Source organism: Letharia columbiana (assembly GCF_014066305.1).
Source record: "Letharia columbiana isolate WasteWater2 chromosome Unknown Sc0000004_s0, whole genome shotgun sequence".
Taxonomy (NCBI): Eukaryota; Fungi; Ascomycota; class Lecanoromycetes; order Lecanorales; family Parmeliaceae; genus Letharia; species Letharia columbiana.
Window position 1 is genome coordinate 676,916 of NW_023501040.1, and position 15,515 is coordinate 692,430.

At 50.5% G+C, this 15,515-nt stretch overlaps 4 protein-coding genes across 4 annotated transcripts; all 4 read left to right on the forward strand.

Annotated features, from left to right (window-relative positions):
• Positions 1-2,899: 2,899 nt before the first annotated feature.
• HO173_002181 (uncharacterized protein) lies at positions 2,900-5,087 on the forward strand (the record flags this gene model as incomplete). Its single annotated transcript, XM_037304115.1, has 7 exons — positions 2,900-3,178; positions 3,244-3,624; positions 3,677-3,952; positions 4,071-4,233; positions 4,294-4,616; positions 4,671-4,896; positions 4,978-5,087. The coding sequence occupies 7 exons, from the start codon at positions 2,900-2,902 to the stop codon at positions 5,085-5,087; spliced, it is 1,758 nt and encodes a 585-aa protein (XP_037168910.1).
• A 416-nt stretch (positions 5,088-5,503) lies between these two features.
• Positions 5,504-6,183, forward strand: HO173_002182 (uncharacterized protein; the record flags this gene model as incomplete). Its single annotated transcript, XM_037304116.1, has 2 exons — positions 5,504-5,823; positions 5,994-6,183. The coding sequence occupies 2 exons, from the start codon at positions 5,504-5,506 to the stop codon at positions 6,181-6,183; spliced, it is 510 nt and encodes a 169-aa protein (XP_037168911.1).
• A 289-nt stretch (positions 6,184-6,472) lies between these two features.
• Positions 6,473-7,954, forward strand: HO173_002183 (uncharacterized protein; the record flags this gene model as incomplete). Its single annotated transcript, XM_037304117.1, has 1 exon — positions 6,473-7,954. The coding sequence occupies one exon, from the start codon at positions 6,473-6,475 to the stop codon at positions 7,952-7,954; it is 1,482 nt and encodes a 493-aa protein (XP_037168912.1).
• A 5,515-nt stretch (positions 7,955-13,469) lies between these two features.
• HO173_002184 (uncharacterized protein) lies at positions 13,470-15,283 on the forward strand (the record flags this gene model as incomplete). The annotated part of the gene is made up of 5 exons (XM_037304118.1): positions 13,470-13,587; positions 13,639-14,155; positions 14,263-14,386; positions 14,540-14,580; positions 14,632-15,283. 5 exons carry the CDS (start codon positions 13,470-13,472, stop codon positions 15,281-15,283), a joined length of 1,452 nt encoding a protein of 483 aa, XP_037168913.1.
• Between the last annotated feature and the right edge of the window lie 232 nt (positions 15,284-15,515).

A 15,515-nucleotide genomic window follows, 5' to 3' on the forward strand; every position in this document is an offset into this window, starting at 1 on the left:
AGGAGAAGGAGATATGAGGTCGGTGGTTGATGGCTGTCTTGGAGAAGATGGTTGATTTTGAGGTGCGGAGATGTAATGGAGATGTGACGGAGAGAAATTATGTGGAAAGAAAAACTGGCTTTGAATCCAATCAATGGAATGGCAGACGAGAAGCTAGCCTCCAGTAAACTGCAAGATAAAGGTTGGTAGGGAGATGTACGCCTTGAAGATAATTCTTGATGTCGAAGTTCGGAGAGGAGATGTAATGGAGAAGAAATTTAGTAGAAGAGATTTTTGGGAAGAGAAATCGGCTTTTAACTTACTCGATGGCAGAAGTGACACCGGCGGGTTTGCAATTCATCACGGAAATGTGAATTCAGTGAACTCGGCTTGACTATTTTGGGCGTAGTCGGAATGAATGGATTAGAGTTCCACAAGCTTCGACAGCTAGATTCACAACGACTGCCAATATTCATCAAACCCTGCTGGACCAAGCAGTCCTTCATCTGGGCTGGAGTCACAGATCTGTATTCATCATTAACGTTATTCATCAGGTTCAGGCAGTGGACTCATTCATCCTACGTAGCGCCAAAAAGTCCCGTTGACAGTCAACAGCATTCATCAAGCGCAGCAGATTCGGCAGTGATCTTCTTCATGGCCATAGTGACTATTTTAGTTGCGAGTAAGACACTTCGCCACTGGCAACGTCTTCACTCAGGCTCAAAGAAGCTGGGGTATGAGGGCTCCTGCGCCCAGCCCTCACAGTCACTCTGAACAGACTTGGACAACAAGCTTCCTTGGGACGAGTTTCCTTACTCAGGTTTGGCCCTTAGACGTGAGAAAGTTCAAGGTCGGTGTCCTTACAGAAGCTTGACTAATTTGGAGGATATACTCACATACACGTCACCTAAAGCAGACCTTCGGTGTGATGCCTTTCTGGTGAACGTCTTCAGTGAAGCGCGGAAGCCAGTCAAAAAGACATCTCCATAGACAGTGCCACTAGCCAAGCTCAGAGATAGTTATTGCTGAGATAGATCAAGTTCAAAAGCACCTTCCATCGAGCTCAGCAGGACTGGTTCATATGACTGTCCTTACTTGTCATGGCTCAAGTGCCTTGAATTTCAATTAGCTCATCTCCAAGCCCGTTCTTCCTTTCGACCCTTCTTGAAGAATTCATTTCACAGTCCAAATACCTTCAAGCTTGGCAGAGTATGGGAATCAGGTGTTCTGGGTTCACACACTCTCCTCCCGCCTTCCTTTGTGTCGATTGAATCCTGACTACCTTTGGTGTGGTGGACATTGATTATCGCGCAGAGGTATGTATGCATTGGGGATGACCTTCCGCCACTGTCCAGTTCCTGTGATTGGGGTCGGCAAGTCACCATTGGATTGAGCGTCTCTAACAGCCGTTGAAGAATCCATTTTGTGCATAGGAGAGAGCTGTGAGTCGTCTCCAAGGCCTGCATCGGTGCTGCAAATAGGCCTTGCACGGTTCGAGATTCTGCGTGATACATCTCGCACAATGCCAACAGGCTCAGAGCTTTGGTCATTGAGGCTGGCAGAGAACAGCAACTCTGTTTGAGAAGGCAAAAGCCTCTAGACATTCTGTTGTTCGGATTCCAGCAGGTCGAGGGGGACAGACTGCGATAGTCCTGAGCTCAAGTGTTCCTTCGTAGTCTCTCCTCGGAGCCTTTTCCATAAGTGCTTTGAACTACTGTCTGGCGCATCACGACCGCGCAACCAAAAGCTTCTAGGGCCCCTCACTCAAGCACTGGCAACTTGGCAGCCCTTACATGGATTAGGTCACCGAAAACCCAGGCCCATAATTTTCGCTGTCAGTCTCCCAAGGGTGCGATGTGGCCACTTCTGCTACCATGTTGCTTCCAGGCTGAAGTCGAGCGAGGAATTGGGCAGCGTATTCTGAGACGTACTGGTGCGCTCCGACGGTGCTTCCCGAAGTCCTAGAGCGAGCCCTTGGAGAAGATGGCTCCGACGTCCAGTGTTTGTGGTCGAAGAGTGCTATCTTTCTCCCAACGAGTTGGTGCTGGCAAGCTGGTGCAATGAGCAATTGTACTTGCGAATTCCGAGGTACGTTTCCTGTTACATTGCGCCGGCAATGGGCTGGCGCTGAGGTTGCTGCAGCTGAGCTCTTGTCCGACACATTCTCAGATGCGTGAATTTGCAGGCTGTCGGCTTCTAACAGCGCCAGACTTTGGTCTTCCACGCAAGCTCGACACCATTATTAGCCTGGAAAGTCAGCCTTTCCCTCTTGTAGACATATATATATGTGTTGAGCCGAACAGTCTGGATGATAACGTGCAGCGACGATACAGGCGAGTATTCTAACGGGCCGGAAATCTCCTCTTCAACACCGGTTCCTGGGATCGTTGGGAAGTCTGTACGCAATAACTGCGAGCTCATATCGCAAATTTCTTTATTTGAGGCAGCTCAGAGGCTTATCACGTTCGCTGGCTGGTCTTCCCACTTTGTCCGAAGACTCTTTGGGGTCCATTGCTGTTATCCCTGTGTTCCAGAAGTACTGACATGCCGGCAGCTGCCGCGCCTTGCTGGCCAAGTCGCATTGAACGGTGTTGTCGAAGGATATATGAGGGTCTTCGAAGCTTAGTCCGGAGCCTCTATACCTTGTTTTCCCAGACCATGCCCAAGAATCTACGGGTACGTTGCGACTCTTGTCGTCTCAGTAGCACTAAGGTGGGTAGTAAGGAATAGAGACTTCCGGGTATAGCCGCAAAAGACCACTTCCCCGCAAAGAATGCCTCGGTACTCTACCGGACTGGCTCCTTTAGGAGTGCTGACGCCTTTTTTTGCTTCTTTCCCTGTCATCTTCTCTTTCTCCTTCGTCAATCAGATCTCATGATTACATTGGTATCTTTCTTGCGGAACCTGTAACATCATCACGATGGTTTTTCTCCCTCCTCAATGGGTTCCGGAGCTGCCTTTCGATCCACCAGATTCCATACCCATCAGTGAGTTCATGCTGAATGAGCAGTATGGTCGCTATCCTCTCCACCATGCAAGGCAACCCTTCACGTGTGGGCTGACTGGATTCGGGTACTCGGCTCTGGAGGTACGGGACCGTGTTGATCAACTAGCAAGGGCACTGTCAAAAGAGCTTGGCTGGAGGCCGAATGGAGGAACCGAGTGGGACAAAGTGATTGGAATATTTAGTGTCAACACCGTAGGGACAATCCATTTATACAAAGCGATAGTGTGGGGCAGTGGCTAATGCGCAAACGAACATAGATTGACACTCTAACGTTGTCGTGGGCTGTTCATAGCTTGTCTGGAATCGTGTCGCCAGCAAACGCAGCTTACTCGCGGGCCGAATTGGAGCATCAGCTGAAGTCGTCCGGCTCCAAAGCTTTGTTTACGTGTCTACCTCTTCTACCCCTAGCGGTTGAAGCTGCTGCAAACTCTGGAATTCCAAAGAACCGTATCTACCTGCTTGCTCTACCTAAAGAAGCTACCGGTGGTCAATCGTCCCCACCAGAGTTCAAGACTGTGGATCAGCTCATTCAAGATGGAAGAAAGCTCCCCCTATTGGAGAAGTTCCAATGGCAGAAAGGCGATGGTGCAAGGAAAACTGCTTTTCTTTGCTATTCAAGTGGTACCTCTGGTTTGCCTGTATGCATCTCTCCATGCAATAACGCAACACCTGCTGATGCTACGTAAACAGAAGGGCGTCATGATCTCCCACAGAAATGTTATATCCAACGTCCTGCAAATAGCGACGTCCGAGAAGCCCTATAGAGATTCCGTACAAGAGCCGGGCAGCAAGTATGGTATGACAGAAGTTGCGCTGGGTCTATTACCACAAAGCCATATCTACTCTTTGGTTGTTATCTGTCATGCAACCACCTATAGAGGCGATCAAGTGATCAATCTCCCGAAATTTGAGTTTAATCAGTTCCTCCATTCCATTCAAAGGTTTAAGATCAATTCACTTCCCTTGGTGAGCCAGGCTCCCTTCCACCCCACATCTCCTCTGCTTCCCGATCTACGATTGTACAGATTATCTCCATAGTTGAGGAAGCCGGATCAAGCTTGGCTGATACATGCATTCTTCATAGGTACCGCCAATCGTTATTCTTATGGCGAAGAACAAAGCGGCTTTAGATAAGTTCGACCTCAGTTCGGTCCGATCAATATTTACTGGCGCAGCACCTCTGGGTGCAGAGACGGCGGAGGAGCTGCAAACGCAGCATCCTTCTTGGAAAATCAGGCAAGGTTATGGTAGGATTTCCCCAACGGCCCTCGCCGTTCTGGGCTTATGTTTGCTTACTCTGCTTGTAGGTCTTACCGAGACAAGCACCGTAATATGCTCCACCGCAGTTCACGATATATTCCTTGGATCGTGTGGCTCGCTCATACCGTCAGTTCAAGCAAAGATTGTTTCGATCGAAGGCACGGAGATAACGGAATACGACCAGCCTGGCGAGCTTGTGGTCAAATCACCCAGCGTTGTGCTAGGATACCTCAATAATCCTCAAGCAAATAAAGAGACATTTCAAGATGGGTGGATGAGAACCGGAGACGAAGCCGTGGTGAGAAAGAGTCCCCAGGGAAACGAGCATATCTTCATCGTGGATCGAATCAAGGAGTTGATCAAAGTCAAAGTATGAGGCCTGCGAGATGATGTGGTTGAAGAACTGGCTAACACCGTCTTTAAGGGCTTACAAGTTGCGCCTGCTGAGCTCGAAGCTCATCTTCTGACGCACCCTGCTGTTAGCGACGCAGCCGTCATTCCCGTCCCTGACGAGGCCGCCGGTGAAATCCCAAAAGCCTTTATCGTCAAATCGTCATCTGTGGGTCTGGAAGACAGTGATCGCATGCTCATGAGAGAAATCCAAAAACACGTCGAGGAGCACAAAGCCCGGCATAAATGGTTGAAAGGAGGTAAGCTTCGACTTTTCTCGGACTTGTATTCGTCCAACTGGGTCTCCATGGAGGGTAAGTGATTGGACTAATTCATACTAGGCGTCCAATTCGTTGATGTCGTTCCTAAGAGTCCCAGCGGCAAGATCTTGAGGCGCTTGCTGAGGGATCAGGATAGGGAAGCCAGAAGACAGAAGGGGCCCAAGCTGTAAATGACGCATTGATGCACAACTTTTTGGGCATTGTAGTACGAATAACGAGGAAGGGTTCTGCCTGCGAGATTTCACATAGACCTGTATATTAGCAGACCAAGGTGATCAAGGCTTCGCGCTTAAAGTCTAGCTGTTCTCCCTCTCAGTTCACACTAACAAGCAGACTATCAGTATCCATGTCGCTCTTCGAGGTCAACAGAAATATCCGCGAATAACCGCATCCAAAGCAGTAAAGGATTCTACGGGCTGCGTCCCTCGGTTTGAAATGATAGAGAAAGCAGATGAACGCTGACGACTTAGTGCACTTACACCATCTCGTGCATCCATGAGTCAATTGGTCTTCTACAGACCGCCATTCTTCTCATCCCCAAGCTCTCAACCCCACAAACGACGCCCAACCGGTCTTTTGAACAAACATGTCGCACCCGCCCCCCTCCGCCGAAGCTCTGACCGGCTCCGAAGGCACCGCTAAGGGATCCGGACCTATCAATATACCAGAAGAAGTCGCCATTCTCGAAGTCGTCAACAAATTCCTCTCGTGTATCAAGAACAAAGATCGCGCGCTGATGCATTCGTTGGTACTACCGAAGGGGGCAACGACACTGATCCGTCGAGGCAAGGCGGTCCATTTGAGTCTCGATGAAGTGGTGGAGCGGATCCCTGTGGAGTCGAAGATGGAAATGGATGAGCAGATCTACAATTGTAGGGTGCATGTTGATGGAGATTTGGGCGTTGCGTAAGTGCAGTTCTTCAATTCTTTTCTTCCCAATCGGAATTGCATTTTGAGGGAAGACATGCTGGGGAAGTAAAGCTCTGGTGGCTCTACCTTCTGTCCTAATTGGATCCTCGAACTTTGTCTCACAAATTCCTTTACCAAAAACGCAACGCTGATCTCTAGATGTGCAGGTGGACGCCGTACCTCTTCCTAGAAGATGGCAGGCTGAACCATACGGGAACTAATATCTTCAACATGTGGAAAACGGAGAGCAAGGGGTGGATCATCACTGGCGTTGCTGACATCGCTAGGGAGGTTAATGAGAAAGCTTTTGATGCTTTTGGAGAAGCAGAGGAGTGGAAGAAGTCACAGAGCTCATGATAAAGATCGAAGCGCTGTTGTGCAATGTTATGGGAGAGAACATTTTTCAAGGAATGGAGATCGAGGGGATCCTCGGACGTTTCGACCTCGTCGAGTGCTTCCGTACTGGGACTAGCCTTAGGGCTTGATAGAAATGACGATTTTTCTACACAAACTTTGATGCCGAGTGCATTTCTAAGCAATCGATGAGAAACCCATCGTTTCCCCGTTCCTTCACTCCCAATACTCTCTACCTCCTTGAATTTTTTATCGCCGTAGAAAATCACATAAAAGAACGTCTACGGATACCATGGCTTCCTCACATCCCCCAAACGGAGAAGACGAATCTTTAGAAGATGAGCCCGCTCTCCTAGACGCCGCAGAAGCGGCAGAAGAGATACCCTCGGACCTCGACGAACACATGGATTCCGACCCCGACGATGACCCCCAAGAAGCCGAAATCCAGCTCCAAAACGACTCAAAAGCCCACTTCGACTTGCATACCGATTCCATCTTCACGATAGCCCAACATCCTCTTGATCCCTCTATAATAGCCACTGGCGGAGGCGATGACACTACTTACGTCTTCTCCGCCGAACTCCCCTCTCCTGTCCTCCCTACATCCTACGAATCCAATCCTTCGGCTGGCCGTCCCTCCTTGCAGCCCATCGCCAAACTTACAGGCCATACGGACAGCATCAATGCGCTAGTATTCACGTTACCAAATGGCGACTATCTCCTCAGTGGGGGCCTCGACGGCCGTCTGCGCGCCCATAGCACGAAAACCCAGTCGTACCCTCTAGTCGCAGAAGCGCAAGAAGTGCCCGAGATCAACTTTCTCGTACCTTGTCCAAACCCTTCATATCCAAATACTATTGCTCTAGGCGCTTCAGATGGCAGTGTCTGGGTCTACACGATCGATGCAACGGATGAAGGAGCCCCACTGCAAGTAATACAGGCATACTACTTACATACGGAGTCATGTACCGCTGGAGCGTGGACACCGGATGGGAAAATGCTTGCAACAGTCAGCGAAGATGGAAGCCTCTACGTTTGGGACGTTTTTGGGGAGGCCTCCGCCGCTGGCGCTGTAGGGAGCGCAGGGAGCCAGGCCGTGGTTGGCTTGACGACGGAAGACCAGAGATTCGCAGTCGAAGGAGGCTTATTCAGCGTTGCCGTTGCGCCAGGAGGTGCCTTTGCTGTGGTCGGTGGAGCAGGAGGAATGATAAGAGTTGTTGGTCTACCACGGCTCGCTGCCACGCCGGCGTCGGCTACGCAAGGCATGAAAGGTGGAGGCTCCAAAAACAAGAGTGGAGGAGGTAGGAAAGCTGGTGGTACTGAGGGCGCAAGCTCAGGACAGGCAGGGCAAATACTTGCGAGTCTCCAAGCACAAGGAGATTCAGTGGAGACACTTGCTTTCAGCGCACCACCACTTACTCTACTCGCAGCCGGAAGTGTGGATGGGGACATCATGCTCCTCGACACTGCGCATCGGTTTGCCGCAAGACGGCACATACGGGAAGCGCATGAGGGATTCGCGGTTGTGAAAGTTGAATTCGTGCCTGGTTCTACGGGATATCTACTCACGAGCTGTGGGCTTGACGGAGTGGTGAGGAGGTGGGATACAAGAGGTGGAACAGCGGCGAGTGGACAGGGGCTTGTTGAAGAGTGGAGAGGTCACAGAGGAGAAGGGGAGGGTGGAGGGGTGCTGGGTTTTATGCAAGGAGGAGGGAAGAGGATTGTGACGGCTGGGGATGATGGTGTGAGCTTAATCTTCGAGACGACCACCTAGATCTGCGTTGGACATGGGCATAGCGATGGCGATCTGGTCGCATCTGGCATGAATAAAGAGGCTATTGCCTCTTATGAATGGACGAACACGTATAGCTCAAGCTTGGTCAAAAGAGCCATCTTTGAATCCTAAATCCCGGAATCCCTCGTTTCGCATAATCTCTGGATCATAAGTAAATCTGAATTCCTGACCGGAACCATCTCCTTCAGCCCTGGCGTGATCTCCTCCCTCCCCCCACAACAATGCAACCAATCAAATCCGCCGCTAGAGCAACAGGCGAACTCCGCCTCTCTCCCAACGTCACCCCATCACCACATCCACCCATTCGCTTCACCGATCTCCCGCTCCGGCACAAACACCTGCAATCGACCAGCCGAGGCATTCTCAGGACCGTTGGAGAGACTGGAAAGCTCGTGCGCTGTCCTAGGACCACAGCGACGCGCTCACATACCAAAGCCGGTAGTACCTGCACTGAAGGGGAAGGAGGTTGGGAGATATGGAGAAAGAGAGGGGGGACGGTAGAGGAGGACAGATGCTTCTGGTAGAAGTGTAGTACGGGAAGAGCGCGGAGGGTGGAGAGTCGGTGCGGGGAGGACTTGTGAAGAGCAGGTATGTTTGCGCAGCGAGTCTACGCCTAGCGGTTAAACGCTAGGCAGCGATGGATTGATTGCCTTGTCGCCCTGTTACCTGGGCAGGCGGAAGTGCGGTGTATGACTACTCGTCACCCTCGAAGTTAAATCTCTCGGACATTTATGCTAACTCGAAATGTCTGTACGGGAGGGTTTCTGGTAGGGATTGCAGGAACATTGGCCTCCAAAGGGCACGGGGTTTTTTGTGTCACTGTTGTCTAATTTTTAATGCATTGTGGTCTAAAGAACCGAACGGTGCTTGCGCTTGATGTATCTATATGATAATGGAATAGGAATGCTGAAATCTGGGGTTGGTGCCGATACATGAGGGTCGTGAAGAAAAGAATTTGTGCTCGTGACTTGCTGGGAATGCTTGATGCCATGAAGAGGTTTAACGGATGGGGATTGTGTTGGTGTGGGCGAGAGGTTGCGGCATGGGAGAAGCGTCCAGTGTGATAAGGGTTGAAAAAGAGTGTAGGTCAGAAAAAAAGTTTGTCGGGTCTGGTCAAGTTTTGATACACGAGATCAATGTCTATACGCACTTCTATCAGCGTACTTCCCAGTGATAGACTCGACTCAACTTAACTCACTAGGCAGCAATATGTCTTTCGTTTCGAATGTTCCTCCTTCATTTCGTAGGAACCGGGTGTGAGCCATTGGCTTTGCGTTTCCATGCCGGTCTTTCAGTACTCGATAGCATAGACGTCTTTGCGGCGCCCGCAGGATGAATTGGTGCACCACAAGTTGAATCTGAGCGACATCAGACCATCCCTACAATAACCGCACGTCCAGGAGCGAGGCTGGGGTGGAGGAGGAGGAGGAGGAGGAGGAGGAGGAGGAGGAGGGGAGGCCCGACTGCTGGTCTGGGATCGGCTCGTCATGTTTGATGGGATTGCTTGACAACGGGGACGATTTGGAGGTGGGTGATAGAAGTGCTGATTACGGGTTTCGCGGAGGTTTTGGTGTGAGGACGCAGGACCGCTCTCGGAGCTGAAAGATTGTTGGCGGTGCTTTTTATGTTTTCTTCTCGAGATACTGGAAAGCTGGTTTGTGAGGATGTCTGAATTGGAAGAAGGATGAGCGTTGACAGCTCTTCCTTAAATACTAAAGGAGGGGGCACTGTTAATCTTCGTCAGGGAGGCGCTAGTCAGGAGACTCACCGACCCTCGACACACACCGGAATTGATGATGAAGCATCGCCCTTTGAAGGCGGTCGATACATCTCCTAACCATCATGTTAGGGCGAACGAAGCTTTGTAGAGAGTCCCTTAAAATTCCGCAAGCTCGAAGGAACGCTGACCGAAGTAGTGAAGCTTGGAAATGATTTCCTGCTGCGGTGGTCAAAGTCCTAGACGCAATGATTCGTTGGGTTATAGCGGTTGGGCCCCAAGAGGCCCGGTCAGCAGTTTGAAAGCTTCGCTTTGATAGTAGGGGTATGATACGTACCGTGACGGCTCATTAAAAGATGATGCTCCAATTCCCACATAAAGCTTACTGGAGGCAGAAAGAAGGCATCCGTGGCTATGCACTGTGTTCATCACATAGTGATAAACCGTAACCTTGTGTGCTGAAGTCCAAGTGCCGTTAGGATGTAAATAATGCCGCAATGGATGATCGAGTATGTGGGGCTTAGACCTATGGACATTCAAGCTGGGGGGGGGGATACTTGACCCGAGACCTAGTAACCGGGACCAAGCTGCACGCTGAAGCAAGATGGTGAAGCCGGAAGAGCTAACTCTCCGGATGGGGAAGGCTGTGCCGGTCGGAAGCCTGTAATGCCATGTGCTCGCCACGTTGGCTGGTAAGGAGCGTCAGCCACCATGCAGCCTTGCCTTGCTAATGCGCGTAATATCTCTTCGTCACTCTGTCGGGCTCGCAAGCGACTTGTGAAGCGTGATGCAGGTTTTGAAAGAATCTGTGATGCAAGGCAAATGCGTGCGAAAGGCATGGGAATCTGACCGTAGCGCAGGTGGCCAAACAAGGTAATCATGACGCCCATAACTGACAGAACATAACTAGTGCATCTCGCTGTAGTCCTTGCGTTACAAACATTGTCTAAGAACTGAATATGTAGTCTCTCGTATTTAGAGTTGGTTGATGGAGGCCTAATAAGCTTCATATTGGGGCGTCTACCAGCCCTCAATATCTTACAACACCTCTCTCTGAATCTTGGATGTGCTTTCTGTGAGGTCCAGGATAGGGGGAATGAACTGGTCACTGAGCACAAAACCATTAGCGCTTCGTTGAAAATAACGTTCCAAGTCGATTATAAGGGGCACCTGCCAATATTTACTCCCTTGTGCAATAATGACACCTGGGATGATCACATTGACGGCCGTTGATGACGTTCGTACAGCTAGATTGCGCCGCCATGCTGTAAGGACCGCTGTTGCATTTGTGGCAGTACCACCTTGTTGGCGTAGTGGTTGGTCGCTCCTGAGCGCGAGGCCTTCGCGGCGCACCATTTCCCAGTAATCGACGCACAGTGTACATACTTTTACTGATAGTCTCTACCAGTTTGTAGCGGTAGCCTGCGGGACTAGATAAATTCGGGTCGACGATAGCAGCGACGTGAGCCCTGGGGAGTGGACCTGCTGGCACATTTAGTGGTAACCAAAAGGTTTTATGGCAAAGAATCCGACCTTCGAGAACGGTAGGTAAAGATTGGACGGACAATAGCTGGGTGTTCGCATTGCCTGGGGCTCGTTTGGGTAGTAACATATTATGAAACCGAGCATCCCAGCCACCATCAAGACGGTTGAAGGGCAGAGCAAGCATAATGGTCAGATAAAGCGGCATCTGAAGGCAGTTGTATAACTGCTGTAGGGGAGAACAGCGACATCAAAGGAAATTCACGAGTCAAGGGGTATGGATTTCGGACTTGAAGGGGCAAATTGGGGGATGATACGTGACACATCACGGACGATGTACGATCTGACTGAGCCGTACAAAGTGTGATTTTGGCCTGCAAGTTCAGTGCTGCTGTATCATTTGCCCGAGAGAGGCGGGAAGATAATGTGAAAGGATGCAGATCATAGAAAAACACGACCTCCTCACGCAAAACTGGTCAATGCCACCCCTGACGCTTACTGCGTTCTCCTGACCCTGGCGCACACCATCATCTGGCCGAGGTCGAGTCGCCGGTGGTAGGATATGTCAATTTGACTCACGGGCGTAAAGACGGCGTAGAAAAAAGATCCCACAGATTAGTCTCCTTCTTACCGAGTCCTGAAGCTCGTTTGATTGGGCTCTACTTGGCACTACGCCTGGCGAAAAGATGTCCCGATTCAAAATCCTGATTGTCTTCCTCAGTCCGTGACTGTTTAACGTGATAAGTGCAATGAGAACTTCGAGGTACCTTCCAATGTGATGCGGCGAAATCATCGAGACGTAATTCAGCGAAGGGAGTCAGTATGGAAGGGTGGCGAATCATGAGACTGGTCAGAATAGCGGCAAATGATACCTTACTATTCGGACAAGACTTCCTTTTCCGATAAGGCGGTACCATCATGTCACCTCAGCTCAGGGTCAAAGCTTAGATCCCTAGCCGCCATTTTGTCGTCAGGCTACCGTTATACTGTGAGAGAAAGTGACGGTCAATGGGATTGATTTGATTTGGTGTCTCGTGTACAATGAGAGTGGGCGCCAGCCGAACCAGTACACCAGACGTTCCCTCTCTGTACGGATATATTCAATATATATAGCACAGCGCTCGCTGCAATGGCCACGCATACTGAAGATTCCGCGGCCCGGCCGAGGATACATTGCTGCACCGCAGATTACAGTGTGCGGCTTGGCGTGGGGTTCGCTATATGGCGAGAGCTTCGTGATTCGGTAAGTCCGGAAAGCCCCTACATCCCTCTAAACTATGAGCTCAAGTTGTAAGGCTGCACTGAATGAAGTGGAGAAACACATATCAACGCTCCAAAACATAGCCCACTTCATAATGCAAACGGAATGGTTATTGTATCTTGTGGTAGAGATGACAGGGCAAGCATCCTTCTCAAGATAAAAGAGTGGCAACTGGGAGCAATGTTTGGCTGGGAGCTTCGCATTAAGGGACTTCATTTACCCAAAGAGCGGTGAGAATCTGGGCTCATTTTCGATGACTTCGAGGCTGGGAAGCCCTAGAGTAGTAATTGACGCTTCTTTTTCAATGACTTCCGCAAATGCCTGGTTGCCTACAGGGACTGAGTCGGAGGACCCGAGGCCTGCTCGCTCCCACGCAATGATAAAGTATTCTGGCTGATAGAAAATGGAGGTTGCTGAAGCGTCAAGGCCGCAGCTAAAGACCACGTATTCATTGGAGGTTCGACACAAGAGTTGCTGTTGTTGATCTCCTCCAAACTGGCGCCGAACTACGGAGGTCCTGGTCGCCAAGACTCCCGTCCTGCACCAAGATCTCGGATAACGCCCTCTGGACAATGCGATGAGAAGTGCTTAAAGATTGCACCTAATTCCAGCTCAGTCTGGAGGTCAATGCCCGTATCACACCCAAAAGCGTTCCCTAGAGTTCAATTTATGCGCTCCCAGAAGATATTCGTAGTTCCAAGATCACCACCTAGGTTTCTCACTCCAGGGGAGCCTTCCGAAAGTAGGGTTAGGGCCGGTATGGGGGCTGTCCAGGACTCTCGGTGCCGACTTCCCTGCTTCTGTAAGGTAAACGGGGTTCGTTTCGTTACACCTAGTGTAATCTACTTCTCAGCGGGAAGTGTTGAGTCGTCGAGTCATTGAAAGACAATATGATCATTAAGTAGTAGTTATCAAGTCTTCCCTTGCTCTCGAACACTCCATTTCGAGCATTTACCTCCCCAAAGGACCAGGCATTTGTATCATGGGCTGCTGACGATTCCTGGCCAACACCAGGCCCATCAATTCAGTGATCAATGGCCCCCAATGCATCTATCAATAAAGCTACGAATTTATGGGTATCCCGGGTCATTCCACTGATCCTAATCGGACTTGTGGGATATGTGTCTTGGGTCGAGATAAAGCTGTTATGCGGTAAGGGAATCCCAAACCGCTTGGCTGATTCATGCTGACGAGCATCAACAGTGGACTACCTCCTCAGACCTTCCACCACCCTCCACACTCCTCGCCCCGGCCCAGCGATTGGCATCCTTGTCATATACTCTGTCCTTCTACTCCTCTTCGTCTTCACCTATGCCCGCCTTCTCTTTACCGTTACCGTCACTCCCGGATACGTTCCACGCTGCAGTCAGTGGCGTGCTCTGCGAGAGAGCAAAACGAAAGCGAAGGGACGGCGCAATCAACGCCATAGGAAAAGATCCAGCCAAAGCTCTAACGGAAGTACTGGAGAGAATGCTGGAGGGGAAAGCGCAGAGAATGGAAGGATCTCTGGCCACAATTATGGGGGTGGGGCATCCACAGCGCCTACGACTACAGAAGCAGCGCCTGGCCTCCAGGACTTCTACAGCAGGGATGCATTCGTCTGCCAAACAGACGGTCGCCCCAACTGGTGCTCTACCTGCTTGAATTGGAAACCAGACCGAGCGCACCACTGCCGTGAGATTGAGCGATGCGTTCGCAAGATGGATCACTTCTGCCCTTGGTAGGTGATCTGTTGCACAGTCTAAGCTACTGAGTGGAGGGCCAAACCCCAGATAGCCGTTCTCCTTATCATCAGATCCAGGAGTTTCTTATACTGACCGCGGCTAGGGTCGGAGGGGTGGTCTCTGAGACGTCGTTCAAATTTTTCATCCAGTTCGTAGGCTGGACTGCAATCTACTGTGTCTTCAATCTCACCGTTGCAGCATACTTTCTTGCGGAGTACAGAAGAGAGGTGAGCGGACTTCGCTGCCTTGGTTCCGAATATGGACTCTCGTAAGGCTGCGACAAAAGCCACGAGGCAAGGCCACACGAGCCGTTGACTGTCTTACCGACAAAGCTTGTTTCAACGTTCACAGATCATCAGGCTAATAAATACCCTGTGCAGACCCACTCTCTTCATGTCCACTGGCTGGTCGTTGTATGCTTGTAGGTGGACCAGCAATCTTGCATGTATGATAGGAACTGATGAGCCTCTAGGGGCGCTCTGTTCGGTCTATTCAACCTAGGCATGACTGGCAGCTCCCTCCAGTTTGCCCTCATCAATACCACGACCATCGAAAACCTGTCAAGGAGGACCCTAGTCTGGACACTGGCCATTCACATGCCAAAGCCTCCAGAAACATCGATCGGATTTCGTACCGTCTCCTTCTCAACGGCGACGTTGACTACAGAGTCTGACGCGCCTGCTGAAGAACAGGCATCAGGCGCTATAAAGACCTTCGCGATCCTGCATACTAAGCCTGGAGAGAACCCTTTCGACCTCGGGCCATATCAAAACTTCAAAACTGTGATGGGAGATCATTGGTACGACTGGTTACTGCCGATCAGGTTTAGCCCATGTTGCAACCACGATCGGAGAGATGGTCAATTTGCCATGGGTCCGGTCGTCCAACGAATGCGGGCTGAAGCGGGTATCGCCAGTGTAGAAGAAATTAGCGATGAGAAAATGCATAGAAAGCCGAAGCGCAGTAGACGGCAGTCTCATAGAGCTAGAGCTGCAGTTGCCGCACCGGAAACAGACAGCAATCAAGACGAGAAGAAAGGTCGTGATACGGGACACAACAGAGATGAGGCTGACGATATTGATCTAGAAGCCGGCCTTGGACATACAAATGGGCATGTACATTAACACATTGATTCTCGCATTGCATAGCGTAGGAAGCATTAAACGTTCCTGGCCGAGCCTGTTGGTTTCAGGATTGCAGCTATACCTGTGATACAAAGTCTTAAGATCACGCAGAACGAGTCTCATCGAGGTCAAACTTTCCCTCTAACATCCCGACTGATCTGGCAATCATCCAAAAAGTACGGCAAGTCTGACATTTCGTTACCAAAGTTTCTAGCTACAAACGACAAAGAAA